This window comes from Eschrichtius robustus, chromosome 9 (assembly GCF_028021215.1).
Source record: "Eschrichtius robustus isolate mEscRob2 chromosome 9, mEscRob2.pri, whole genome shotgun sequence".
Classification (NCBI taxonomy): Eukaryota; Metazoa; Chordata; class Mammalia; order Artiodactyla; family Eschrichtiidae; genus Eschrichtius; species Eschrichtius robustus.
Genome location: NC_090832.1, coordinates 2,204,806 through 2,231,904, shown reverse-complemented (window position 1 = coordinate 2,231,904; position 27,099 = coordinate 2,204,806). Strand labels below are relative to the sequence as shown.

The 27,099-nt window shown below is 53.7% G+C and overlaps 1 protein-coding gene across 1 annotated transcript; it reads right to left on the bottom strand.

The window, feature by feature from the left end:
• Positions 1 to 1,196: 1,196 nt before the first annotated feature.
• On the bottom strand, positions 1,197 to 27,099 carry UNC93A (unc-93 homolog A). Its single transcript, XM_068551253.1, has 8 exons — positions 26,960 to 27,099; positions 22,214 to 22,395; positions 21,056 to 21,285; positions 19,309 to 19,434; positions 15,239 to 15,453; positions 12,332 to 12,467; positions 11,116 to 11,247; positions 1,197 to 1,904 (listed from the first exon to the last, which is right to left on the bottom strand). The coding sequence occupies exons 1-8, from the start codon at positions 27,044 to 27,046 to the stop codon at positions 1,639 to 1,641; spliced, it is 1,374 nt and encodes a 457-aa protein (XP_068407354.1). The 5' UTR covers positions 27,047 to 27,099; the 3' UTR covers positions 1,197 to 1,638.

Genomic DNA, 27,099 nt, shown 5'->3' with positions numbered 1-27,099 from the left:
TGAGCGAGCGAGTGAACGAACGACTGAGGAAGGGCCAGACTTTGGCTGGAAGCTCATGGACAGGCCAAGGATGGGTTCATCTTTCTTTGAATTATTGCTACATTTTCTTCACTCAACAAACCTCCATTAGGCGCCCACTAGTATTACATAGTGGACACCGGGAAGCTTGAGGTCCAGCAGGGGGAGATGCTCATACAAAAGACCGAGGTCGGAAAGTGTGTGTTCACGGGCCACGAGCATAGCCCAGACAAGCTCGATGGATAGGGGCTGAGGGCAGGAGAGCGTTCAAGGTCGACGAGGCAGGTGAGCAAAGCCCTAGAGGCAAGAGTGCCCCTGAGAGCGGCCAGGTAGCCTCCTGGAGGGCGCTGGGCTGGGCTGAAGGACGCACCTCGGAAACACCAGCCACAGGGGGGTGGCGTTTAAACAGCGGTCTAACTGACAGGTCCATGAAAGGAGAAAAGAGGAAACATGGGGAACACTGTCCGAGAGGTGCCAGAGGGTTGGGATGCCTCAGAAAGAAAGCGGGGCTCAAAGAAGCCGTGACCGCGTTACCAGGTGTTCCCAAGCCATCAAAGACGGTGAGGAAGGAGCAAGACGGAGGGACGTAGGTACTGCTGGTGAGTGGGCAGAAGGCATGCGACTGGCATGCCCCACCTCCAGGCTCATCGTGTTATCAGCCTCACATGTCGTATCCTTTTGGAGATTACTTCTATACATTCCTTTTTTTAAAAAAATTTATTTATCTATCATTTATTTTTACTTGCACTGGGCCTTTGTTGCTGTGTGCAGGCTTTCTCTAGTTGTGGCGAGCGGGGGCTACTCTTCATTGCGGTGTGCGGGCTTCTCATTGCGGTGGCTTCTCTTGTTGCGGAGCATGGGCTCTGGACACGCGGACTTCAGTAGTTGTGGCACGCAGGCTCAGTAGTTGTGGCTCCCGGGCTCTAGAGCACAGGCTCAGTAGTTGTGGCGCACGGGCTTAGTTGCTCCGCGGCATGTGAGATCGTCCCAGATCAGGGCTCGAACCCATGTCCCCTGCATTGGCAGGGGGATTCTTAGCCACTGCGCCACCAGGGAAGCCCTGGAAATTTACTTTTGCCTGTTGTCTCCAATGGTCTACAACAGGGTAATGTGATGACTTGTGTGTGTGTGTCCAAAGTATGTGGACAAGAGTCAAGTCCATAGTGTAATTGCATTTATTTAGAAACTCATACTCTATAAGTTTCAAGAGACATAAACCCTAGTCTGGCTTTGTCACTTGCTGACTCTGAGAGGTAGTCACTGACTTGCCTGGACCTCAGTTTACCTGTTTGTAAAATGATGGTGTTGGGCTGCATTTTTAAAGCAGCCTTCCAATTCTTAACAACAACAACCAAAACAAGCATAAGCTGTTACCCCCATGATTCTAGGCAAGTTCCGAGTGGCTGATTGTACCCTGAGTTTATTTCTTTCACATATACTCTGGATCTCTATGGATGAGAGGGTGGACTGAAAAATTTGATGAAATAGAAAAAAAATTCACATAAAAAATGAAATATCGTTGAAGTAGTCGTAAAGAAGCAACTATAAACTCTGAGGCATCTTCAGGTAAAACTCTCCCGCCGATACGCTCTGGGTTCATCCACCATGGGGTTTGTTGCTTCACATTTTTGTCTGTGTTACTCCTTCCTCAGCTGGTTTTGTCTGCTCTTCGGTGAGCAGCCTGGCCGCCTTCTTGGACCCCAGATACTCGACAGTTCCATACGCCGCCATGGCCAGACTCAGGACGCCCAGGAGGACGTAGAGTTTGACGCTGACACACAGAAACGTGCTGTATCCGAACGCGATGACGTAGCCCAGGGCTTCCCACAGGCGGTAACTGGCAAAGGCGGCCTCCTTGTTCTTCTCAAACAGGACCCCGAAAAGAGCTGCAGGGGAGAGACGGGTGAAAACGTGGCTGTAAAACCGCAAATGACCTTTCTGATTATTGCCGAAAATTTGCAGCTTCCCCACGGCCCAGTTTTCCCAATAAAACTAGGACCTTCCTTTGTAAAAACTGGAATTATTTCACGCTGTGGATGATAGCAAGTCAGGTGACGTTCTCTAGCAGTGAAGAACCATCATATATACAAGAAACAGAACGGATGAAAGTTAGCCCTGTACGGGATGTGGCCCAAGCCCGAGCTTCGCAGGTAAGAAAAGCAAGGCCGAGAGATGGGACCCGTGTAGGTGAAGGCGAGATGCCCCAGACTGAAGACAAACAAAGGCCGTAGTCGTGAGGGGGAAGGCCATTCATTCCTGCACTTAAGGGAAGTGCATAGTACATAAGTGATTCAACCGTGGGGTTTTTGGTGCCTGCCGCAGGGTAAGGGGATTACCACCGTGTGGGCCTTTCCTTCCCATCCTGGAGGCTTTAGGGGTAAGAGCGTTCAGCCAGCTGAAGCCTTCAAGTGAGACTGCCCCACTCCGAGTTCCTGATGAAGGGACTCAAACCCCCTTGGGTGGTTGTCTGAAGGTTTGGGAGAGAAATGACCTGAGTCTGTGATTGGGACTGAACTGTGTCCCTCAAATCCACATGTGCTAGTGCTGACCCCCAGGACCTCAGAGTGTGACTGTATTTGGAGCTGGGCCTTTAGAGAGGTGATCAAGTTAAAGGAGATCATCAGGGTGGGTCCTAATCCCGTGTGACTGGTGTCCATATAAGGAGAGGAGGTCAGGACACAGACATGCACAGAGGGATGGCCACATGAGGACACGGGGAGGAGACGGCCAAGTACACGCCCAGGAGAGAGGCCTCAGGGGAACAGCCCTGCCACGCCTGGATCTCAGACCTCAAGTCTCCATTTCTGCTGTATTTTATCACGGCAGCCTTAGCAAACTAGTACAGTCTGATAATGCTTCTAGGTGAAGGTAAATGACTTTCTGTTCCTGTTTGCAGTGTGGTAAAGTTTTGCCAAACGAGAATCAACCCCATCCCCAGGACGTGAGCGAGGCGGCAGTGTGTCTGGAAGGTGGACACTTAGGAAGGGAAAGTTTTCAACAGGGGGACCGGCCTGAGCATCCCGGCCGATGTCCTGCTGCACTCTCCAGAGCTGCCTGGTCACCACGCCTGCCATTTTGGCTGAAGGACTTGCCCTGCCTCCCCCTGTCCTCTGCTAGGCCGTGGGTTCCCTGAGGCAGGAACCCATCTTATCTGGAATGATAATTCCAGCACAACCCAGTGTCAGCGAAAATCCTTATTGAATGACTGAGTGGACGCATGGGTGGACGGTGACTCATGAAGTGGCAAAACGCCGAGCCGGTCCTGCAGTGTCAGCACACCCTGCGGGTCAGCACGCCTCTCAAAGGATAAACAGTAACCCAAGTAAACGGTGGGCAGTCCTGGGGGGAGAGCTGCTGCTTCCTCTTCTCCCCTTCCCCTTACAACCCAAAAGCCCACGCTGGTGAGGCAGTCCAGGTAACATAGGACACGCGACCACACACAGCACGGCACGGGCCAAGGCACCCCCTTTGCACGTGGGTCAGATGATGCGTGAACCAAAATGTCAAGCGTGGGCTCCAGCGCGGTGGGGATGAGCAGACAGCCCGGAGCCCAGCGGGACCAGACAGAATCTGCCCCCGGAGTCCTTCATTCCCAGGGGCAGGTGCAGTCTGCAGAGCGGTGGACGTGTCCTCAGAACTGTCCCGCCTGCAGGGCGGGCAGCTGTGGCGGGGAGAGCTGATGGCGGAACTTTCACGCACATATTCATTTTTCAGCTTTCATTCTGTTCCTTTAACTTTGCCCCTTTCCTTCTACCCCTCCCCTTCTCCCTGCGTTTAGAACAGGAGAGGAGAGGCTTGTAGGGGGGAGGGGCCCCTCCAGCACCGGGGGGGAAAGGTCTGAGGGCGTGAGGGCGGCAGCAAGGTCTCCTGCAGCCCTGCCTGGAAATGTCAACGCCCAGGAGACGCCCCTTGGCATTTGGTTACTCAGATGTTCATCTGCGCAGGAACCACCCAGGATGGGGGTCCATCGGGCAGATATAAGATATGACGTAAGATACACATTTTAAACAACACATGCCTATTTGGGAAAACTGGAGGCCGTTTGGAACATTCAGAAGGAGGTGTGCTTCTTGTGTGGGGTCTGCAAAGCGCCCCTCCCTGATGGAAGTTAACACACAAAGAGAACCTAATAACCACACCCTGGGACTTAACTTCTGAGATTACTTAAAGGTCTCTTGTCTTTCTTCGGAGGGTGACTCTAAAATAGGACCCCAAAACAAGATGCTAGAGAAGAAACTCCAAGGTGAGACAGTGTGGCTACAAGTGGTGGATTATGTCCTGTTCTCTGGCAAAAAGGTCCACTGCTCCCTTAGCAGGTTGTGGTACCTGACAAATGCACCCTGATGCTTTGAAAATCCAGTAACACAGCCAACTCTAGCTTTAAGTCAACGTTTTTGGTCTATAGGTTGGTGTCTTTAGGCGATTTCAAGGTTAAGTTTCGGTCGTGACAATCATAAACCACTGTGCTCCAGGATAAGGGGACCCACTGCCCACTCTCTCCTGGGCAAGTTCTGGTTCAAGTCCAGTTCAGCCTTTTAAGTGGCTATGGGCTCCTTAGCTTCCTGAGGGTTTCCCATAAACTTAAACTTTCTGGGCCCCCAGAGCCTTAAATGCCACATGAAGAGCTTGCCATTCTCTGAGTCTGATTCTGAAATGTGACCCCGGTGAGGGGACCCACCAGCAGGGAAGAGAGGTCCCGAGTGGCTGTGAGCTCGCAGCCTTGCGTGCAGAGCAGCTCAGCAGTTTGGGAGGCAGGAGGAGCCCTCACCGGGAGGACCTGGAACCCAGAAGTCTGTGGGAAGCTGGCTGTGCCTCTGGATGAACGACAGAGACGGAAGGAGACGTGTGACAGATGGACAAGAGGGAAGGGCCCCTCCCCTGCCCCCTCCTCAGATGGCTGTGTCCAGGAGAGGCTAGATCGAGGGCAGCAGAAGGCTGGTGTCAGCAGCCAGAATTGCCGGCTAAGAAAACGCAGAGAAAGGGAATCTGGGGGACTCCATTTGCCCCCGTTTGGGAATATGGCCCAGCCTGAGGAGGAGATGGCAGAGCCAGTCATAATTAAACAAAGTCAGGCTTTTGGGGAAATTACTCATGATCCGTTTCCTATTTTAATCCAAACGTAAAGAAAGCAGCACACTCATTGTGTCAGATTCCAACAGTTAAGGACATGGAGGGCAGAGGGGAAAGACATTAAAAAGAAAAGTAGTCTCAAAGCAATAGTTCAACAGTTCTGAAATTACACGTGAACTAGGACTGAACAAATAAGCAATGTGGTATACAGAGTGGAAACTGGGTTTCTCACTGTCAAAGGAAGAAGTTACAGATCAGCAGTGGGGTAGGGGGTGAGAAGGGGGTGCTAGGATGAGCCCGTGTGCTGGGACAGCAGTGTGAGTTCAGCCTTATTTTATAGATAGATGATAGATAGATAGATAGATGTGCAGATACAGAAGTAAATAGACGTGTGTGCATATATGTGGGCCAGCAAGCATACGCCCATCTCCTCACTCTGTCCACCGAGAGCGCCTAGAAACAGTGTCGTCTCAGTAGCAATGAGCACACCCAGCACTCAGATCTTACTTCCTAACACCGTTCCCCAATAAAACACACCCAGGCTTCTTGGAGAAATGGCTAATCTAGGGCTGGCACAGGAGTTACCACATGAGCCAAGACTATTCTGGAGTGCCTAACAGTGAGGAAGTACTAAAAAAAAAAAAAAAATTCGTAGTGGTGGGGAGGGGGGGAGAGTCGAAAGGACACGGGTGCCAACGGGAAAGACCCCAATCGCCAAAGTTGGAACAGTTAGAGCAAAGGAGTGAGTAACGTAGCATTGGATTGTAACCCAAAGGATGCCATAAATACATGAGCCCATACTGATGTAGACAAACTTTTGAGTAAATAGCTAAATAAACTGGGGAGAAGGGACAAATGTTCGTCCTAGAAGAATTATACCTAATGCACGTACACACTCCCCTTCCAGGAGGTGAGGGGTAATTACTTCCCCCTGAATTGTAGCCTTGGTGACTGGCTTCCAAAGAACTGACAGTGGAAGGGAAGAGTAGCCCTCTGCGTGGGAGGAGCCAGACCCTGGCTTGACCGGCGATCAAGGTCCACAGCAACAGAGACCAGTTACGTGCTGTCCTGTACCCCCTGATCAATGTGATGAGAAAGGCACTTCACTCTGGGGTCTTCCTCCCCAAGACCCTTAGCTCTAGCCTAATTATGAGAAAACATCAGATGAACCTAAATTAAGGGACAGTCTACAAAACACCTGACCAGTATTCTCCAAAAGTCAAGGTCATCAAAAACAAAGAAAAATGAGAAACTGGCACAGACCAGACAAAGGAGGTGTGATGGCTACATGTCACGTGGTGCCTGCCTGGGATCCCGGAGCACACAGAGGATGGTGGGGGGGGGGAAAGCTGGAGAAATTTGAATAAAGTCTGAAGTTTCGTTATGTACCAATATTAATTTCTTGGTTTTGACAAATGTACTGCAGTTTTGTAAGATGTTCGAATTAAGGGAAACAGAGTGAACAGTATATGGGAATTCTGTACTGTCTTGGCAACTTTTCTGTTGATCTAAGATTATTTCAAAAGAAAAAGGAAAAAAAAAAGCCTGCTCGCAGCCTGACCTGGGAAAGGCAGCAGGTTTAAGTGACCGGATGCTGACCACTGTCCTTGGATGACAGGATGTGAATGAGTCTTGTTTGGTTGGAAAAGACGGGATACATGAACTGGACATGTAAGAGAAGACAGATTTTTTGAGTTTATCAACCTGAAAACAGCCCCTTTGGTGGCTGACAGGGCAAAAGAGTATTTTTAGGCCAGACATTCTGAATCTCAAGTGCAGGCATTGGCGCGCAAGGGTTGCCATGGCAACGGTACCCATCTCTCGTTAACTGTCAGGGCGGGTAAACAGAAAGCCGCCCAGATCACGGTCTCCAACGGCCGGAGGGATCCCTGGAGCCCAGTGGGAACACGAGCAGCGAGAAGCACGGTTCTGCCCCAGGACGGAGGGGCTTGGATGCTTCCCGCCCCTGATTTGCCTCTAAACTGGAGAACTGTAACATCAGTTTTTCAACTGAGAGGTGATGACTGAAAAGGAGGGTTAAATTGTACTGACTTGTATCCAGTCTCATTAACTAGGAAAGTATGTGGCTCACGTATCTTCTTAGAAGAGAGACACGTTCAGGGAGAATAGGATTAGAAATCCAACTTGCTATTGAAAAAGCAAAAATGTGAGAGAGCTGATCTTGGGAGGTGGCAAAAGCTACACAAAATTTCCAGGTTTTGAAAATACAGAGACGGTATGGATGGACCACGCTGCAGGGTGGCGAGCCCGAGAGAGCCTGGTGGAGCCAGCCTGCAGGGAACTCGGTCATTAAAACATCCCTCCTAGCCAAGACGATTGCCAGTATAGACGCCAAAAGAAATTCTCAAATCGTACACGGAAAGAACAATCTTCCCCAGCAACTGATTTTTCCTTGAAGCAAATTACTTTTGATCTGAACAAAAAGACAGAAATAATTCATTTTAAATTAGCACTCCTTATTCAAGGAGGTCTTTATCCAGGTTATTCACTGGACCTCATGTTACTCTGCACAATTTTGACAAAGGCTCTGCCTGACGGTCTCTCATGTCCGTGGAAAGAAAAGGAGAGTTAAAGCAATTACTCCTATATCTCAGGGAGAAAGAAAACCGAACATTTTATTTGCAATCATTTGAAACACCTAAGGAATTATTGTATGGACTCTTGCGTGGCTGCTGACTTCTAATGTGTAAATACTGTAAAAAATTCAAGTGAACTCAGAGATGTCAGCTAATTGGAAAGCAAGACGGCAGAAGCATTTGGACTGTTCAGTAAAATAGTGGGGGTCTTTCACACCTCCTCTGGGATGTTGAAAGCAATTCTCTCCTGACGCTCCCTGGGGAAAATGCCTAAGATTCCTACGGGGGAAGTTGTGACCTACACTCATTTAGAAGGCTACACTGCCAAGAAAAGCTAACGTGGTGTCTGTGTACCTCTCCTCTACCGATTCAGTATTTCTTCTGTTGAGCAACATTGCAGCCCAGCCTGAGACTAGTTTGTCATTGCTTCCACCAACTGACCTTTGTCCAAACACACCAGATTATGGCACTGAGCCTAACACACCTTTGTCACCGGGTTCAGAACTTCAGGAGAGCCTCCTGCCAAGATTGTGAAACCCAAGCCCCTTGGTTCCAACAGCACTGGGTTTGTTCAGTGATGTTTTCAGCTGTTTCATAAGCCGGCAACAACTGAGATCGTAAGCAGGGGCCGTCCTGGAGTACTGAGTCCACCATGGGTGAGGCCACGTGCACTTGTCCTCTTTGGGTGTAGGGACAGCGGCCAGGCCTCCCGTCCCTGGAAACGCTGGCCTGTGGCTGGCTTGTGGATTGGCCTGACCCAGTTTCCAGTCCCAGGTGTTTCCCCGATAAGGGCTGAAGGGTGGGTGGTGCTTCCGAGGGAAGAGACTCTCTTCTGAGCCAAATCCACCTCGGGCCCCGGGCTCACGCATCTGCAGGATGCTGGCTGTGTAGACGGCTCACCTCCTGGGGCCTCCGACACCCTCCCCCGGGCCAGGGCCGTAGGTGGTTCGGGAAACTCAGGGCCAAGGGTTCCCGCCCTCAGCCCTCGTCCCGTTAGGTCACACAGAACACAAGCCGCCCTCCCTGTCCTCCACGGGCCGTCCGCCAGCCCCCTACTCCCCTCCCTCCCGTGGTCTCCCTCCCAGACCCACTCAGCTACGGTTCATCCCCTGGCAGGACACACCGCCAACCCGCCACCCCAGGGCGCCTCCTGACGCGCGGGGAGCCGGCGATCACAGGAGGCCTCCCCGGGCCTCGGCTGGGCGTCTCCTCCCGGGCTGCGGCCGCTGCCTTCCCATCTGCCAGGGCGACCCGGACTCCCGCCCGCTGCAGCCCTCGCAGCCCAGGGAAGAGCTCCCTCCGCGCACCGTCTGGACCCTGGGCCTCTGCCCCAGGCCTGGCTCCGGCCGTCCAGCTCCCCGCGCGCTCGGGGCTGCCGGGGCCTCTTCCCCTGATGCCCCCCGCCTGCCTCTCCCGTGTCCCTCACGTCCACAGCCTGGCCTCCGAGGCCTTTGTCGAACGTCTGCTGGCCGTCCCACCCGCCGCTGTGTCGGGGTGCAGGGCCCCCGAGGGCGCCGGACAGCACTGGCCACGCTCAGCGCTCTCGGCGGCCTGAGGGCAGCTCTCCCGTTCCCCGTGCTGGCGGGGCCGCCCTGCCCTCAGCGGCCCTGCCCGCCTCGCCTCTCACCCGCCCTCTTTGCAGCATCGGCCGAGGCTGCGGCTGGACCTCTGCGCCCGAGTCCCGCTCTGCCCCAGGCCCGGGCCTCTGCAGGCGGCCGCGCTTCTGCAGGGAGCGGTGCGCTGAGGGCGATGCCGCCCGGCTGGGCTACGTCGGGGACGAATCCTCGCAGGACTGACGGCCTCCTCGTGGTGAAGACCGTCTGTTAGGTCGCTGCTGGCTGTGGCTCCTCTAGGAAGCCACGTGTCTCAGGCGTGAACTTAGCTCCTTTCCCCGTGGTGACAAAGGGGCCCGTATCCTTCCTTCTGACTGCCTTCCCCCCTCCCCTCCCGGCCAGGGGCCTCCCTCCCCCGGCTTCTCGGCCTCCTCTCCTGGCTCCTCCCCTCCCCCTCCTCCTCTCCTCACAGCCCTTCCCTCTGAATCTAAAATCCTAAGAGAGGGAGTTCCCGGGCGGTCCGCTGGTGAGGACCCGGCGCTTTCACTGCGGCGGCCCAGGTTCAATCCCTGGTCTGGGAACTAAGATCCCGCATGCCGTGTGGCGCAGCCTGAAATAATGAAACAATCGTAAGTGACACGCGCCCCAAACAGCCCCTTCTCAGCGCTGGGTCCCCCCGCCGGAGTCCTCTCCCTGTGTCGCGTTCAAGCTCAAGCCAAGCCCCTCAGTGGACGCGTCCAGCCCTGCCGGTCTGTGGGCTCGTCTGCCGCCTTCAGCCTGGGGATCCCGAGGCCCAGCCTGGCCCCGGGACCACTGAGTCCCTGCGTCCAGAAGCTCCGCCCCTCGGCCTCCTTCCCACCCCTGGGCGCTGCCCTCCACCTCCCCGTGGGTCCGCACCGTCCCCTGCGTCACGGCAGCAGTGACCCCTAAACCCTTGCCGCTGCTTCCACAATTGCTGAGTGAATGAAAGTGGACCCTGCAGCGGTACGTCGGGCCAGCCAGCCTCTCCTCTCAGTGTCCCCCGGAGACACATGCTGAAACCCCAAGGCGACGGCCTCCGGGAGGGGCGAGGTCGTGGGTGTGGCCCTCAGGGAGGGGTCAGTGCCCTTGCGAAGGGGCCCCAGATCGGCCCCTCGCCCCTGCCTCTGCGTGAGGACACGGCGAGAGAGAGCCTCTGTGGACCAGCCCTCCAGACACCGAAGCTGCGGTGCCTTCACCCTGGACGTCCAGCCCCAGAGCTCTGGGCAGCACATGTCTGCTGTTCACAAGCCCCGCAGTCTGTGGAGCCCCGTTACGGCACCAAAGCGGCAGAGACGGCTCCCTCCCGGCCTCCCCACCTCCCTGCCTCCCCCAGGCTCCCCGCGGCCTGGAGGACTATCTCGGGCCTGGCCCCCAGCATGAAGCCTCTGCTGACCCCTTCGCCCTTAACTCCGTTCTCCCGAAGACTGACACCCACCCCGAGCCCCAGAGCCACTGCAGGGACGTTGTCACGGTAACCTGTAGGCACTTCCGCCTGTCCCCGACCTCAGCTGAGAGCGGCCGTCCTCCCCAGACACCAGGACGGAGAACACGGGGAGGACACAGCTCAGAGCAGCTCTTCCAGGGGGAAGCACGAAGGAACCATCATTTCAGGAAAGAAAGTTGCACGCTTGGTACCTTTTCTCGTGGACATCATGGATCTGAGTAGATGCTCAGAGAAAGCGCTGCAAATCCCCAGTGTGGACCTGGAGCCCTCCCGCCTGTGTGGTCCCCGCTCCACTGCCCTTATCGCACATGTCACCACGTCCCCCTGGGGGGCCCTCCACCCACCACGTGTCCCCCATGACTGGCCAAGGCGGGGCCCCCTGAGCAGGAATGGCTCTGTGCCGGGCACTCACCATTGTTCTGTGTCTGCCAGACGGCGTCGGCCATGCCCCAGAGGCCGGGAAATGCGAAGAACAAAGGCAGCTGGCGGGGGTGAGGCTTCCACAGCAGGAGGGCGATGAAGCAGGACAGCTGGGTCACGGCACCTGTGAGCAGCGGGGAAGGGGCTTCTCTCAGACACTCCGTGCTACAGGACGAGTCTTCTGATCATCTGCTTCCAGGCTGGAATGATGTTTCCTAAAATAATCCAGACTGATTTCTTCAGGTGGGTTTTGACGTGGCACACGGAGACTGCAGGTGAAATGCAGGGCACGCCTGGCAGGTGTGTGATTCCGTCCACCTCTGGCCTCCACATCATCGGGTGGGGGGCCTCGGGGTGACACACCTCTGTGTCTTAGAGGAAAGTGTCGCCTTGCTGGGCAGAGGGGGCCCCAGATTATGGGGGTTCAGAGTGGGAGAGAGAAGGGCTTCTTCATTAGGAGCGAGTGGTGGGACCCCTGCTTCTCACTGAGTAAGGGGCATGAGGAGGGGACGGGAAGGGGTGCCCCCAGCCTGGGAGCTGGGGCTTCCACACAGGACAAGGAGGGAGAGGCTGGGGGAGAACTTCCTCATTCCTCCTGACTTTCTCATAATGGGTCCTAAGTCCTGACCTCGTGATTCTGCAGACACTGTGGTGTCCCTCGAATGTGGGAACAGAGCAGCTTATGACCCTCAGGGACTGCCAAGGAGCAGAAAGAGCAGGTGCATCCTGGGTTCCCCGAGGCTGTGTGACCTTGGGCAAGTTACTAAGCTTCTCTGTTCTCTCCTCAATATAAAGCAAATTACTTGGCCCCCAGTGAGCACTGACCAATGGTTAATGTGTTCCCTCCCTCTTGCTGCATCACCACAGACCCTTTGGGCCTTGACTGGGCCACCAGGTAGCTGTCTCCTTAACACCCTCATTTCTCCTTATTCATGCTGTCTCCGATTCTTCTTGTTCCCTCAAGAAAAACAGAAGGTGATGCCCGTTTAGAAGGCCAGCTTCATCCACCACGTGAACACAGATCTCCTCCTTCTGGAAGGCTCCCTGTCTCCTGCCTGACCCCATGGCCCCCACGGTGGGTGTGGGCCCCCCTTTCTGTGCCTCCACCAAACCCCGTCCTTACCCCAACCCTGGCCCTCATCGCACACGCTCTCATCGCCCGCAGTGGAGCCAGACCTGCCCCAGGACTGCGTCCACGGTCCACCTACCCAGCGCGAAGAGAGCAATCCTGCCCGTGTACTGGGCCAGCTTCCCGTACAGCACGGAGCACAGCGCGTTGACAGCTGAGAAGCAGATCATCACGTAGCCCACGAACTGGATCCCCAGGGCGCAGGTGGTGTAGGACTGGGGGAGAAGCACAGACCGGTCACCTGCGCTGCCTCAGGCCTGCTCCAGGGCTGAGCTCTGAAGTTGCAGTTTGGGGGTTCACTTTGATCCGGGAATACAGCCCATTGCTAAAACGCTTTCTGCCCTGTGACCGCTGGCCTGCTAAGCTGGCCCGAAAGCTTGTCCGGGCCTCCAGCTCCCAGGGTGGAGAACACTGCTGGTGCTTGTAAGGAAAACCCTCTTCTGAGTAAGAACTAACAGGGAACGCTGTGGATGGACGTCTGGCAAACTTCTCCCCGCGTATCTGTACCATATGTTATTTATACAGGGGCGAATTTGAACTCTTCTTGCTGGTGTGGGTCATTTCCCATCCTGCCTATAAGACAGCTGGGTGAGGACAGAGCCGGGGAATGAACAGGCAGAGCTCAGGGGATTTTAGGGCCTCGAAACTCCTCTGAACGATACCATAATGATGGCTTCGTGTCATTATGCATCTGTCCAAACCCTGAGAATGTAGAGCACCAAGAACGAGCCCTCAGGTAGACTGTGGACTCGGGGTGATGACGATGTATCCATGTAGGTTCCTCAGTTGTGACAAACGGACCCTCTGGAGGCGCTCAGCGGGCGAGGATGTGCCCGTGTGGGGGCAGGGGGTGGGCGGGAACTCTCGTCCTTTCCGCTCACTTTTGCTGTGAACCTAAAGCTGCTCTAAGAAAATAAAGTCTTAATAAAAAAGAAGAAGACGGAAGGAACAGGAAGGGAATCTCCATAGAGATGAGAAGAAGAGCAAGTGCCCCTGCCCCAGACTCGGGGGCGGGGCTGGGGACAGACAGGAGACTGGCTAGGAGGCCCCTTGCATCTGGATAGCGGGGGGACTGTTTGTCATTCTGTCTTCATTCTTTGAAACTCCAAGACCCCAACAGGACTGTCCTAAGAGTAGGGTTGCCAAAGAAACTCTTGGGTGTCCAAATACTCAGGGCCACACTTACACTGAGAGATATTTGTGGTTTATCTGAAATTCAGATTTTTACCCTGCCTTTTATCTTGCCCGTTTGGCAACCCTTCCCGCGAGAGAGCTGGGGTGGGGATGGAACAGGAAGTTTCCTGGATGAGGAGGGTGGTCCTCAGGGGCGGAGCCCCTCGGACACAGGCTGACGGGTCCAGCCTTGACCCTGGCAGTCTCCAGCTCCCACCAGGCCCAGCTCCTCTCCAACACTCTCTGGGAAAAAGGACCCTAACTCTAACATCTCCATCTGTGGCTTCCCTTCCACGGAATCCCAGAAGGTTCTTCAGGACAGGATCCCACCTGGGCAGGGGAACTAGGGAGACAGAGGCTCAGGGAGAGACCCTTGATGGAAGGTGGTCGGCCAGACATGGGTCACGCTTGGTGTCCAGTGTTGGGGCACCACTCCAGCCACCCCCAAAGAGGGCGCCCCTTTAGGCACAAAGCGGGCAGGCAGTGCAGGGGTCAGGTGGGCATCCAGGGAAAGAGTATCTGAGTAGCCAGGGTGACCAGGCTGAGACCAACCTCCGTTTCTAGATTGGGACGCATCATTTAAAAACTAGGTAATGCGCAGAAGACCTAAACAGACGTTTCTCCAAAGAAGACGTACAGATGGCCAAGAGACACATGAAAAGATGCTCAACATCGCTAATTATTAGAGAAATGTAGATCAAAACTACAATGAGATATCACCTCACACCAGTCAGAATAGCCATCTCAAAAAGTCTACAGACAACAAATGCTAGAGAGGGTGTGGAGAAAAGGGACCCTCTTGCACTGCTGGTGGGAATGTAAATTGATACAGCCACTATGGAGACCAGTATGGAGGTTCCTTAAGAAACTAAAAATGGAGTTACCATATGATCCTGCAATCCCACTACTGGGCATATATCCAGAGAAAAACATGGTAGGAAAGGGCACATGCACCCTAATGTTCATTACATCCCTGTTTACAATAGCCAAGACATGGAAGCAACCTGCTGATGTCCATAACAGATGAATGGATAAAGAAGATGTGGTACATATATACAATGCAATACTACTCAGCCATTAAAAAGAATGAAATAATGCCATTTGCAGCAACATGGATGGACCTAGAGATTATCATACTAAGTGAAGTAAGTCAAAGACAAATATCATATGATATTGTGTATGTGCGATATCTAAAAAAAGGATACAAATGAACTTATTTACAAAACAGAAACGGACTCACAGACTTAGAGAACGAATTATGGTTACCAGGGAGGAAGGGTTGCGGGGAGGGATAGACCGAGAGTTTGGGATCGACATGTACACACTGCTGTATTTAAAGTGGAAAACCAACAAGGACCTACTGTATAGCACAGGCAACTCTGCTCAATATTCTGTAATAACCTAAATGGGAAACGAATTTGAAAAAGAATAGATATGTGTTTATGTATAACTGAATCACTTTGCTGTACACCTGAAACTAACACAACATTGTAAACCAACTATATTCCAATATAAAATAAAAATTTGTTAAAAACTAGGTAATAAGGAATTTCAGTGTTATTCGTGGATTTCGTGGTTTTCCCTATTTTTCACTCTAAAATGAGGACACAGAGTGAGATGCAGGCAAATAAATGCGATGACTCCCGAGCAGCTTTGGTCCTTTCCCTGAAAACACATCTCAAGTGAGAGGTGTTCCCGGGCTGGCCCCAGCCCAGGTGGGCTGATGTCCTAACCACACGGCGGCTCTCCTGAGGCCGGACGGACCCAGCGCAGCCCCGGACCCCGCGCCGCCCCCGCTGGCCTCCTCTCCTACCTGCGTGTAGTCGCCGGCCAGGAAGGCCTGCTGGAAGCCGCAGTACAGCGGCAGCAGGACCAGGAGACACAGGCGCTTGTCTCTAAACAGCTTGACCGTCGACAGCAGAGTGGACCAGAACGGTGGCGCTTGCTTCTCTCCCTCACTTTTCTGCTCAGTGTCTTTTATGGGTTCCAGAAACGCGGCGGTGAGCAGGACTGCCAGGAAGCCGCTGCCTGAAAGGACAGGGAGGGGACAGGCTGCTGCGACGGGCGCCAGCGGCACCGCACACGTGCGCGGACTCGGCTCCTCACCTCCTCCTCCTCTTGAAACGGAGGGTCGGTTTCAAATCCACATTTACGGCGACGGAGGCAGGCTGAGCCCCTGCCCCCTGACGTGGACTCGGGGGCCACACACGTTGCCTCGATCCTCGTGTGCTGGTTCTGTGACTGTCGGGCTGTCTCACCCACCGAGCAGGTGATGGGAAAGACAGACACCCGGGGAGAGACCCCCGAGGTCCTCAGGGCCCTTAACCATGGACCATTTCTCTCGTCAGAATCCTCAAAGTAATTTCTACCAACAGCTAGGCTCCCTTCCCAGGGTTATGGGTCCCGCCTGGAAAGTGACCATCGGCTTCTCTTCATGTTCATCCCAAATCTATTCATCCAAACGTCCTGTGGTAGGAGCTGCATGTATTAGGGTATCTCCCAACCCCAGTGGGATGATGCGTTTGGAGAAAGGAAAGGAGCTCTTTGCATACGGAGATAGGAAGTTTCCCCCCAAGACAAATGGCTAAAAGGAAAAGCCAGATGCAGAGCTGGGAGTCTACTGTGCTCCCATTTGATTTGGAGAAGGAGGGGCATAAAGACATATTTGTTTAGACGTGCGGTAGGTGTGTCTAAGAATTAAAGACTATGTGGGTTGTCTACGGCTGCAGGAAAGCTGGGTGGTGGTGAGAGGGGGATTTTCCCTTTTACAATATTTGTATTTGGGACCATGTGAACAGGGGATCTATCAAAAAGTGACTCAAGACAACTATTCCTTTCACCCTTGAGGGGATATCCTGTACTTTCATGATTCCGGAAGGTGATGACGAGATCTCTTTCTCTGCCATGAACCCACCTTCCTGTCTCTCGAGGGAGAACGAATGTCTGTTTAATCTTCCTGTTCTTTACGTGGACACCTTTTCGCTCCCTCACTGAGGCTGAGGACCCTTTGTCATTTCTTATGTCTTTACTGTTCTTCCATCTACAATGATAATGATAGACACGGTTTGGGATCCACAGATGAATTCAGGACCGGTGGTGGTCTTTCCTCTCCCTGGTGGGATCGGGACCCTTCAGAACAGTTTTTATCGCTTATTGCTGTCTTTGACCCATCACCCTTTAAAGAGGATTTGAGCCACTTTGTGTCTTTACTGGCCCCCAACCTTGCCTACTATTCTTCCATCTCGTGTAGCCACAGACGCCCAAGGCCACAGGCTCTCCCCTCACTGTGGTGTAGCTGCCTGAGCCGTACTGAAACCGTGAGGCTTACAAAGTCAGCCCTCCTCCAAATTGCCTGAGAAATGGTAAAACCAGTCCCCACACGCATCCCAGAGAAGTCCGTAGTTAATAAATACATTTCCATGCAGAGGAGTACTACTTTCATCTAAGCTTTATCTCTGTAATTCAGCTACTTTTCCTCCTGGCTAAACATTGGTCCCCTCCTCCATTTCATGGGAACTCAACCTTGTGACCAAGTTTATTAGGCCGGGCTCTTGTCCGCAGACATTTCACAATGGCACTGATGTCCTCTGGGGTCATGATCCCACCTAACTGTCAACACAAGTCAGCGCACGCAGGCGCTCCTCCAAACCGGCCCGTCAGCTGACTGCGAGCGCCCACCACCTGCCGCAGCTCCTTCCCCGGCCTGAGCTCGGAGCAGCCCCAGGACACAGCTTCCCCGGGACAGGGGCTGAGATGCAGCGGCGGGGGCCGGGGGTAGGACTAGAAGCGACACCTTCACCAGGACACAGACGCGTGTCCAGAGGGTCCCTCGGTCCAGGGCCGTCCGCAGGGGCGTGGACAGGGCAATGGCTGGTGGTAGGGCTAAGACGCTGCATCGTGAGGACAGAGCTCAGGCATCCTAGAAAATTACTCCAGGGAGATGGTGCTCTCTTTGCCTTGGTCTGTTTTTCTCCTTTCTTATTTTAGTTCTGTTTTTTATTATTTTCTTTTTTCTTTGGGGTAACATGGCCTTGCTTGAAGGAAGAAGGGTGTGAAGCCCTGCGAACCAGGATCCAGATACTAAGAGAGTTTCCCCGTATGACGTACGCATGGTCCCTGCTTTACATAAACGTCTGGACTTAGGCGGCTGGATTCTCTGTGAACCAGGACCTCTGTGGAAGGTCCCTAACCACCCAGGGGACACACTGTTCTGCCCTCACATCAGGCTGAACGTTTCCCAAACAGAAAGTCGGCCCATCCTCTCCCATATCCCGTGTCCAGTGCGTGGGTAAGTCCTGCTAGTTGTCGCTCTGACTCTCTTGCGCCGCCCCTCCCTCACTCTGCATGCCGTTCTCACTCCCCTGCCTCCTCTGGGTCACTGTATCGCCCCTGCACTGGTTTCTCTGTCCGCTGTTTTTCTCACGCCCACACTAAACTAACACGAGAATCTGTCTACAAGACAAATAAGTGGGCAACCAGACTCAAGGCCACAGCTGGTCACGCCCGCCTCTGGCTCCTCTGCCCCCTGTCCTCCAGCCACTCTGGCTCCCTCTGGGGCTTCTCTGCCTTCAGTGTTGTTCACGTCCCCTTCTCTGCCTGGTAAACTCCTACTCACCCTTCAAGACCTGGCTTCGGTACCACCTCCCCATCGAAGCTGCCCTAGAACGCAATTCCCCCAGAAGATGTAACTACATGTCAACTGGGAAATTTGTTCAAAACATGTGTCCTATCAAATTTTGGTTAGTTGAAGGCACTTCTGGACTCTAAGGTCACTGAAAGTCAGGGTCTCGTCTGGCTGGTTTCTGGGCCACAGAAGGTCTAGCACATTGCTCGGCGTCTGCCAGAGCTCGCTCTGCCTTGTAGCCTAAAGGGCTCACCTGGCACCGCTGACTTGCAAGCGACCTTGAAAGAGACCCGCGTGTCGGTGGCAGCTTATCTCACAGGGGAGACAAACTGACCATGCACGTGACCTCTGGACCTTTGATTCCCGGTGGAGTCTTGCACTCAGTCCCACCAAATCCGACACCTATCAGACTCTTGATCTTTAAGAAGGACACAGTCCAAGACCTTTACAGATTCTAGAATTCAAGAATGACAAAGAATACCCTTAAATTTTCTTCAAATGGTAACAACAACAACAACAAAACTAGTCTAAAGGTGCTCCCGTCAAAGTGGTGATACATCTGTAAGAGCAAAGTCATTTAGAAAGCTATTAACATAAACATTTTCCATTCAGATGAGCGTCTAAGGATAAGAACATCCTAGGAATTCACTCCCTTGGGCAACCATCTTTCATGAACTTCCAATGTCCTGTGCCTGCCACTGCCCTGTGACCAGCAGTGGGAGCCCCAAGGCCTCGCCGATGCCCGAGGGTGGGTGCTGGGGAGACCCGTGCCCAAACCCAGCCTCTCAGCAGAAGCCGTTCAAATGTACTCCTCAGAAGAAAGGTGATAACACCGGGATTTGGGACTTCCCAAATCCACCTGGACGTACTTAGAACACAAGTAGCCATCCCACCAAGGCCGTGGTCCACTTGATGGGGCCGCCGTAGCCCTGCGTGGCCATTGAGCACTTGGAACGTGGCTGCTGTGACCTCAGAACAGTAATTTTACTTTGGTTAATTAGAATTTAAGTAAGTGCACATAATGGCTACTGGCCTGGATGCTGCAGGCGTGAAGTGATTCTATCATCACAGGAGACCTCGGTCAGCAGAGGCTGCTGCATTCGATTTCATGTGGAAAAGGCTGAGTACAACCCAGCCGAACGCATTTTGTGGGGCTTTTGCAGACGAAGAGAGATTATTCATACTGTGAGCAGGTGGTCTTTTCAACCCAGGAAGGCGACGGGCTTGCTTTGCCTGGATTCCTGGTGCCGAGCACGTACCCGTGTAGATGCCCAACAGGGTGTAGATCAGCTCCTGGGAGGGACGGTTTGTGCTGTTGGTGGACGCCGTGGCCCCCAGGCAGCCACCGGCCCCGCAGGACTCGAGCTGCTCCTCTGGGATGGCCCCTGTGAGCGAGGAAGCAAAGAGGTGCTTTGAGGACACGGGTGACTTGACAGGAGACGGTACACAAGGAAGAAGACGCCCAGGGAAAAGGAGCCTGGACACGCAGGGGACAAGACATCACCGTAGGTCAGAGTCACGAGACAAGGGCTCGTTTGACCCAGTGTCTCAGAATGCTTTTCCCATTGGGCACGTGTCTGTGTACTTGATTTTAAGACACTCTGGACCAATGTGCAATAAATGTTGGTGACTTGTTACATTACATTCTTGACGTAATTGGACCTTGTCCACTTTTCAGAATTAATTAAGAACTAGAGTACATTAGACTGGGTGTCAGGCCCACTGGGTTCTCTCTCAGATTCATCTGGAACCAGTCCCATGACCTCCGGCAGGTTATTGCATACCTTCTCTGAATGTTACTTTCTTCTCCATTAAAAGAATAAAATTTGAACGATCAATGACCCTCAGTAGACCCACGTCAGAATCTCGGGAGAGAGAGGATGGATGTCATGGAGGAAAGAATACTCAGTATTTCATTGTTTCCATCATACAGATTTTATCACATAAAATGCTGCAAAATCTCCTTGGCCGGTGAGATGTGCAGCTGTCGGATGAGAAGGCAGCGTGGAGGCTAGAAGCCTAGAAAGGTTGAGAAACCTTGCGGTGTTCTCACAGTGCCTTCCAGCCCTCAAATTCTGTGTCCTATGATCAGGCAGAGACTGACTGAAGCTCACTTGTCTGTATGTCTTTAAAAGTAAACCCGTTCGCTCCTTCACCACGGTCATGTCAGAGACTGAACCTTCACCCCAGCTTCTGTTGGCTGATTGCTGACAGTTACTCCTACACTCAGTAACGATTGGTACCTATCAACCGTAAAGGTTCCCTTCTGTGGATGCACTTAGCAAGTGATGACATCACATGAGCAAAAAGGGGAGACAGATTTTTTTATTACAGTTTCCCAAACGTGGGACTTTACATAGGTTAACAGGACCAGGGCAGAGAGAGAGAGACATGATCCTGATAATAGCAGGAGAGTTAGAACATTTTTCCCCATTAATAAATTTCCTGTGAGAATTGAAGATATTTATTTCCTCTGCCCTTGGTCTAAGTCCTCAGACATCAAAGGGTGCAGGCATAAAGCAGATCCACACTTTGTAACCCTGTCTGAGTGTGGTCGGGCAGACAGATGAATTAAAGCATCAGTCACCAAATGTTCAAATCTGTTAAGTGATAAGTGGTCCTTTGTGTAACATGGAAAACGCTGGTGAATGGATCAATTCAGTGGCAAAATAAATCCATGGGACCCATTCTTAGTCTAGAAGGATAGTAAAGGACTCTGTGAACCCGAGTTCCACAGGCGGTGGCCCTCATTTTCCCCAGGGCACCCCAGGCTCCCCTGTGCTCAGGGGAGGCCAGGGCTGGAATCGCTGGGGCACCCGTGGACCAGGCGGACCCTCAGACCCGCCCAGACTGTCTGGGGAAGAGCCGGGGGCCAGGTGACCCTGAGGCACAGGCAGCCTGAGAGCCACGTCTTGCGGCCTCACGGGGCCACCTGCTCAAGTCCTGAACGAGGACGTGTGTAGAGGGACCAGGGGCCCTCCGCGGTCACCACTTCCTTCCCGTTACCTTGAGTGGGCGTCTGGCCGAACACCAGAGACGAGATCAGGTTGCCCCACACACCAGACGACTGGAATATGAGGAAGAAGATGCCAAAATACTGGCTGACCACGTCTTTGCCGACCTTTCCTGTCTTCTCTGCGTGTGTGTTTCCCATGATGGTGAGGTAGGTGCCCTGCGCGGACCACAGCGGGGCTGCTCCAAGTCCCAGCAGGATGGAAGTGGGGATCAGCGTGTACCTGAGAAATGAAACGCGGGCATGGGGTGCCTCGGGCCCTCCGCTCTTCCCTCCATTCGGGGAGAAGGAAGCTCCTTGCTTGGCCCAGTGAAGCACTGCCGTGTCATTGGTGGTGCCCTGCTTGACAGAGGTGCCCCTTAGCCTCAGATGAACGTGAAAATCTGCGTCTTTTCTGGTTCAGCATCATTTGTAAGAGTGAAATTCGGTGCCAGTGCAGTTTCTTTGTGTTTGGACGTAGCTACAATGAGCTGGGGTTACAAATAAGGCTGGGCGGGTTCTAGGTATTTCTAACAGCAGTACATTAGAGACGATTTATTATCTATCAATCTATCTATCTATCTACTTATCTATCTATCTACCTATCCACCTAGCTGTCGCTCTCCTCCATGAGGATTCTGTATGAGAACTCTACGGTAACAAGAAAAAGAATAATGTGAAGCCATCCTATCAATACATCCTGGATGGCAGTGGGGTGTCCCTCAAAGAGATGCTTGATAAGTGTATGCCTGGGAACAAGGGCACGTGGCCCTTGCCCTCAGAGCTTGGTCCCCGAGGGTCCCTTTCTGTCAGGGAGCAGGTAGAGCTCAGGCCCGGCCTGGGGCACTGGCTCCAGCCCTGCTGCGTCCACTCCCTGTGATGGGGTGAGGGTGTGGGGTTTGGTCCACAGATCCCATTCTGCTAAGTACCCCTGAAATTCACCCTCCGCATCTTAGGCAGATTCTCTCCTCGTTGCTGGGCCATAAAAGTGCCCTGGACCAGGAGGGAAGCTGGAGGCCTCAGGAGAGGCCAGGATGGGCAATCGGGGTTGCATGGGCCCAGCAGAGGGGACAGAGGCACCTTGGTGGGAAAATACGGGAAGAAGGCCACGCTACGGTCCCGTCCCAGAAGCCGAGAGGGGAATTTCGGGAAGCACCTGAACGCGGGCGTACCAGCTGGCGTAGAAGTTGCCCAGGGAGAAGGCCACGTAGCAGCACATGGAGATGACAATGGTCCACTTGCAGCCGAGCTTCGCGATGAGGATGGGCGGCAGGAACAGGGAGGACAGCAGCATAGCGCCATAGAGCGTGCTGAGCGCCGCCACCCCCAGGCCCTCCTCGCTGTACAGGCTGCTCTGCGGGGACAAGGCCAGCCCGGTCAGGGGCCTGGCGGCCAGGGCTAGGTGCTCTGGGTCATCTCCAGGTCCTGGAGACCCCCAGCAACAGGCTGCCTGGGCGGGCGTCCTCTCCTCCAGCTGAGGGATGGGAGGGGAGGAGACTGCGGAGAACTCTGGTCAAGGGGAATCAGCAAGTGGAGACGAGGGGGAAGCAGCCAGTGTGGCCGGCCTGGGGCACAGGGGCCCTCACGCTTCCTGCTTCCCGCAGCCCGTGCCTCATCCCTGAGAAGGCGGGGTGCCAGGGCAGCCAGGGAGCCGCGCGTCTCCAGGCTCCTCGAAGACCAAGGTTCCCGCTATGCCTGAGGCAGAGCAAGCAGCTCCAGCTTAACACTGTGTAAACACAATGCACATTTTTCTTGTTTTTGTCATTTGTCACTTGGTGCCCAGCATAGCTTGGTGTGAAGCGAACAAAAGGTCAAATAGGTAACCAGAGCCAGCTCAGGCAAAGGCAATGGCAGCGGTGACGTTTGGCTTTTGCTGTGAAAGAAAAACCTATTAGCATAATTGCTTCCTCCATTTATTTCACTTGTAAAGGGAAAGGAGGGGGAGGAGAAGGGGGGGTAGGCGGGAGAGACAGGAGGGGGAGGATGGGAAGGAGGGAAGGGGAGGGGGAGGGGGAGGGGAGGAGGGAAAGCGAGGAGGGGGAGGATGAGGATGGGGGAGGAGGGAGAGGGGAGGAAGAATAGCAGGAAGAGGGTGGGGAGGGGGAGGAAAGGAGGGGTAGAGGAGGGGGCGGGGAAGAAGACAAGTGCTTCCCTTCGCAGCCAGACCTTCCTTCACAAGGGTCCCTCCATCTGTTTCCTTGGCTTCCACATCCAGCTCAGCCCGACCCTGTGGTCACTTGTGCAGGGGGTCCCTGCTGTGCTCCAGACAACTGACCAGACACCAGAGGAGAAAACTTCGCAGAGAGGGTCTCTTCCCTTGCAGAAGCCAGAGCCCAAAACTCAGAAAACCACCACTGTTTGAGAGTCGACAAAGTGCAGACACCGAAATAAGACCTTCTACGTTCCTTCTCCTTTATGGCTGAGACAGGTGTTACTACCTCCACGGGGGGAAGAAACACACCGCGTAGGATCATACACTCAGGTAATTAGTCCAGATGACCCCAAAGCCAGGACTTTAGCACCTGGACTATTACCGTTCCTTCCTGCCTGGTCCCCCAACAACACAACAGAAGATCCCACCCATCAGCCGGGGGCCTCTCTGAAGCCCTCCCTGCCCATCCCTTTCCTGTCTCCTGGAGACTCCAAACTGCATAGGCTGTGTTCTCACCCCAGGATTTTCTCTCCCTTTCCACCCCTCAACATACTCTGACCATCCTCATCCTCTTTCCAGATGGTGCCCTTTCTTCAAGTGCATGCCAAGGGTCTCCAGGGGTCTTGAGCGCAGGGAACGTTCTGCTTTTTCTGAATCTCACCCAGTGCCTTGCCCCAAACAGGTACTTAGTCATGTTTGCTGATTAATTGAAACTGAGAAGAAGAACATCTGGTCCCATGAAAATTCTAAAGTCTGGTTGGAAGACAGAAGTTGAACAGTCTGCCTGAAGTGGGGTTATCTGGAAATCTCTGCTCCTAACTCCAGTTGCTAGGAGTGTGCAACGTGGGAACAGGTTCAGCCGGGGCCCTTTGTTTTCTTAATACTTATGTATTAGTGAGCTTGCTTCTTTGTGTGCTAATGAGAGGCTGGCAGCATGCTCTGCTCTGGAATTTCCTTTCCACCCACAGCCCTGCTGCCAGTCGGCGGCGAGGCACATTTGTTACTTATAATGGAGTTCCGCTGCCCACCGCTGGAAAGGAAGGCGGATTTCAATCTCCAAATTGGGAACCAAATTTCAAAACCAAATGTCTTTTTTTTTTAAGTGAATGACCATGTTCAAATACCTGTCTCTTCATGTGTTAGGAGAGCCAACCTGCAAAATCCATGCCCGAGGAGAAGCCCATGGGAGTGACCTGTATGTAAACAATGAGGACGGTCCCTCAACTCACTCAGCAAGCCGATCGACTGATGACTGTAAGCCCTGACTAACAGAGGCTTACGTGTGGCTCCTGGGACACAAAAGGGAAAGACAACGGCCACCACCCAGGAGCGGGTGATGGGCAGGACTTCCAGGGCCACTGACGCCTCCAGCCGGCCACTGCAGTGTGACAGTGAGTGCTGCAGGGGGACGCTCAGGGGCCGAGCTCCTGGGAGGGCACGAAGTCCAGTCCAGAGGCGTCAGAAGACTTTCTGGAAGGAGTGAAGGCCTCGCGAGACCTGCAGGATGTGGCGGTGACCAGGGAAAGGTCGGGAGGTGTGGGTGAGGAGGGACGTTTAGGGGGTGTGTTTACAGAGGCTCCATCCTGAGAGGAAAGACCCCAAGGAGCATTCAGCTGCTTTGGTCACAGCTGTTGAGCTCTTCTGGTGAGGTGAGGCTGGACAGCCAGCCAGACTAGACCAACAGGAGCCCCAGACGCCATACTGGGGAATGGATTGGATCCATTGGATCCAGTGCTGAGCGCTGTCTGAGGCAGGGGATACGGTGACGGACGGAGTGGTGAGGGCCTGGCCTCATGGAGCTCACAGGCACCGTGTGGTGTGTGCCACAGGACCTGGCGTGCACATGGGGCGCCTCACCCAGACGTGGGACCCAGGGCACGGGAAGGCGGAGAAGGAAGTGTGACATGCACACCGAGATCTGAATAATAAACAGGAGATCGTCTGCTGTGGGGAAGGCGGTAGATGCGTGTCTGCGCCCTGGGCAAGTGCACGACCGAATCCAGACCAGGGCTGGCACTCTGGGGATGCCTATGACCACCTTGGCCGCCTCGCTGGGGCCTGAGAATGAAGCCAAGCAGATGGAAGCAGAAGGAAGTGATGGAGACTGGCAGGTCCCTCCAACGTGGCTGGGATCCAGCCATCCCTAAGGCCACATCCCTCCTCCCTGCCCTTACCTGCTGTTTCCGAAGCCAGTCCTGACTGACAAGAGTCAAACCATGTTTACATGTCCTGGATCAGTGGGCAAGGAAATGCGGCCAGATAAGGGCGGGGACAGAGCAGTGGGGAGTGGTGGGTGGGATAGCTCCACGGCAGGGTAGGAGGGCTGGTTCTCTAACATCTCCGGTCTTCTGAGGAGGAAGAAGCCACCCCAGTGACAGCAGTGCCCAGCCCAGGAGCCCTGGGGAAGACGTGGAAGCCAATGTGCCTTCCCCTCAGCTGCACTGCTCTCTCCACTCAGATGCCACTCCGAGAGTTTCCTGAGTGAGGCTTCCGCGTTGTGTGTGACCTCAGCGTCCCACAGTCATAGCCTGAGAGAAGGGACTCCTGGCAGCTCCTAGGGTCCCCCCACTCCCTCCCCCGGCTTCCAAGGGGGCCAGTTTGCCGTCATTCAGCTGCAGCTGTCAGATCACAACTGCTTCCTGAGAATTCTGACCCCATCAGTCACGCCCGAACCCAGGGGAGCTGCCCCACCTGGTGACAGCAGGACTTCCTCCGGTGGGGCAAGCTTCTGTAGGGACAGTGTCACTGATGGGTCCATGGTCTCGCTAAGTTCTCCTTCCAGAAAGCACACACTACATTCAACATGAGCTCAAGGCATCATGACAAAACAGGTGTTTCACACACATTAGCATTTTACAACATCACAACGTTCTGAGCAATGTCTACAAAGTCATGGGCTATCCTGGCAAGCAAGAAGACTGTGCTCCCCCTTCAACTTGATTCTGGGAATCACCATGGGCTATAATTTCATTCTCTGTGACCCTAATCAGAAAAAAGACTGAATAGGGGGGTTCATTGAGGAAAACAAGGACTTGGAATTCAGGGCTGAATCTGAGCTACCTCGCCAACCTACAAGTCCAAAGAGTTTGTACTGTAACAATGAAGACAGAATATTTGAATCTCTCCTCTCTTGTCCTGCACCCCCAATTCTGAGCCCCCGCACGTGCTTTTCTTGTTCAGCTCTGTGAACACAGTAGGCGCCTACTTCTTGTCGCTGACTGACAGACCTTCCAGGACCACACTAACTTGTCATCAGAAACCTTGCAGATACTTCACTGTGTGGCAGCCCCCAGGCCACAGAGCATGAAGCTGGTGAAGAAGGCACAAGAGCGTGATGACAGGCTGCTTCCTGACCAGGCCTGGGGCTTCCTTGGGGTTTCGTTCACGGTTAAAGATCAGACTTAAAGTGGAACTACCCGGGGGAAGATCTAGCAGGAATCTACGTGGTGTCAGGACCTCTGATGAATTCATTACTGCCCCTGACCACAGATTCACAGTGATTCGTCTTGTGTCTCCTTTTACCCACGCAAAGGCAAAGCGGATTTTATCACTAACCCAAGACCAGCTCTCCTTGTCCGAGGGTCAAACACCCACGGTTGTGCAATCCCGCTGAACTGGGAGTTGGGGCTGCAGGTAAAAACCACTGTTTGTTTTAGAGGATTTTGGAGGGTGAAACTCCACGTTCCTCGCTGTCTGTGCCACGGGAATTCTTGGAGTCCCAGAGACGTTCAGAAGGTAAGATCACATGACAACTGTACACACCTACCTGCAGACTCTGCAGACCTCCGTAGGCAGTAAAGAGAAGTAGAAATCCAAAGGAAAGCACCAGGATGTTCTTCAGGCTTCTTTCCATCGTGCTGCCTAAAAGCTTCAAGCACCAATAGATTTGTAGTTCCCTAAAAGAAA

Excerpts from the sequence above, each read along its gene's own strand:
- UNC93A (XM_068551253.1), bottom strand. The coding sequence starts at position 27,046 with ATGGAAAGAAGCCTGAAGAACATCCTGGTGCTTTCCTTTGGATTTCTA. Across the intron at positions 22,396-26,959 it reads GAGGTCTGCAGAGTCTGCAG|AGCAGCCTGTACAGCGAGGA; the intron begins GTAGGTGTGTAC and ends TTGTCCCCGCAG. Across the intron at positions 12,468-15,238 it reads TGGCCGGCGACTACACGCAG|TCCTACACCACCTGCGCCCT; the intron begins GTAGGAGAGGAG and ends CTTCTCCCCCAG.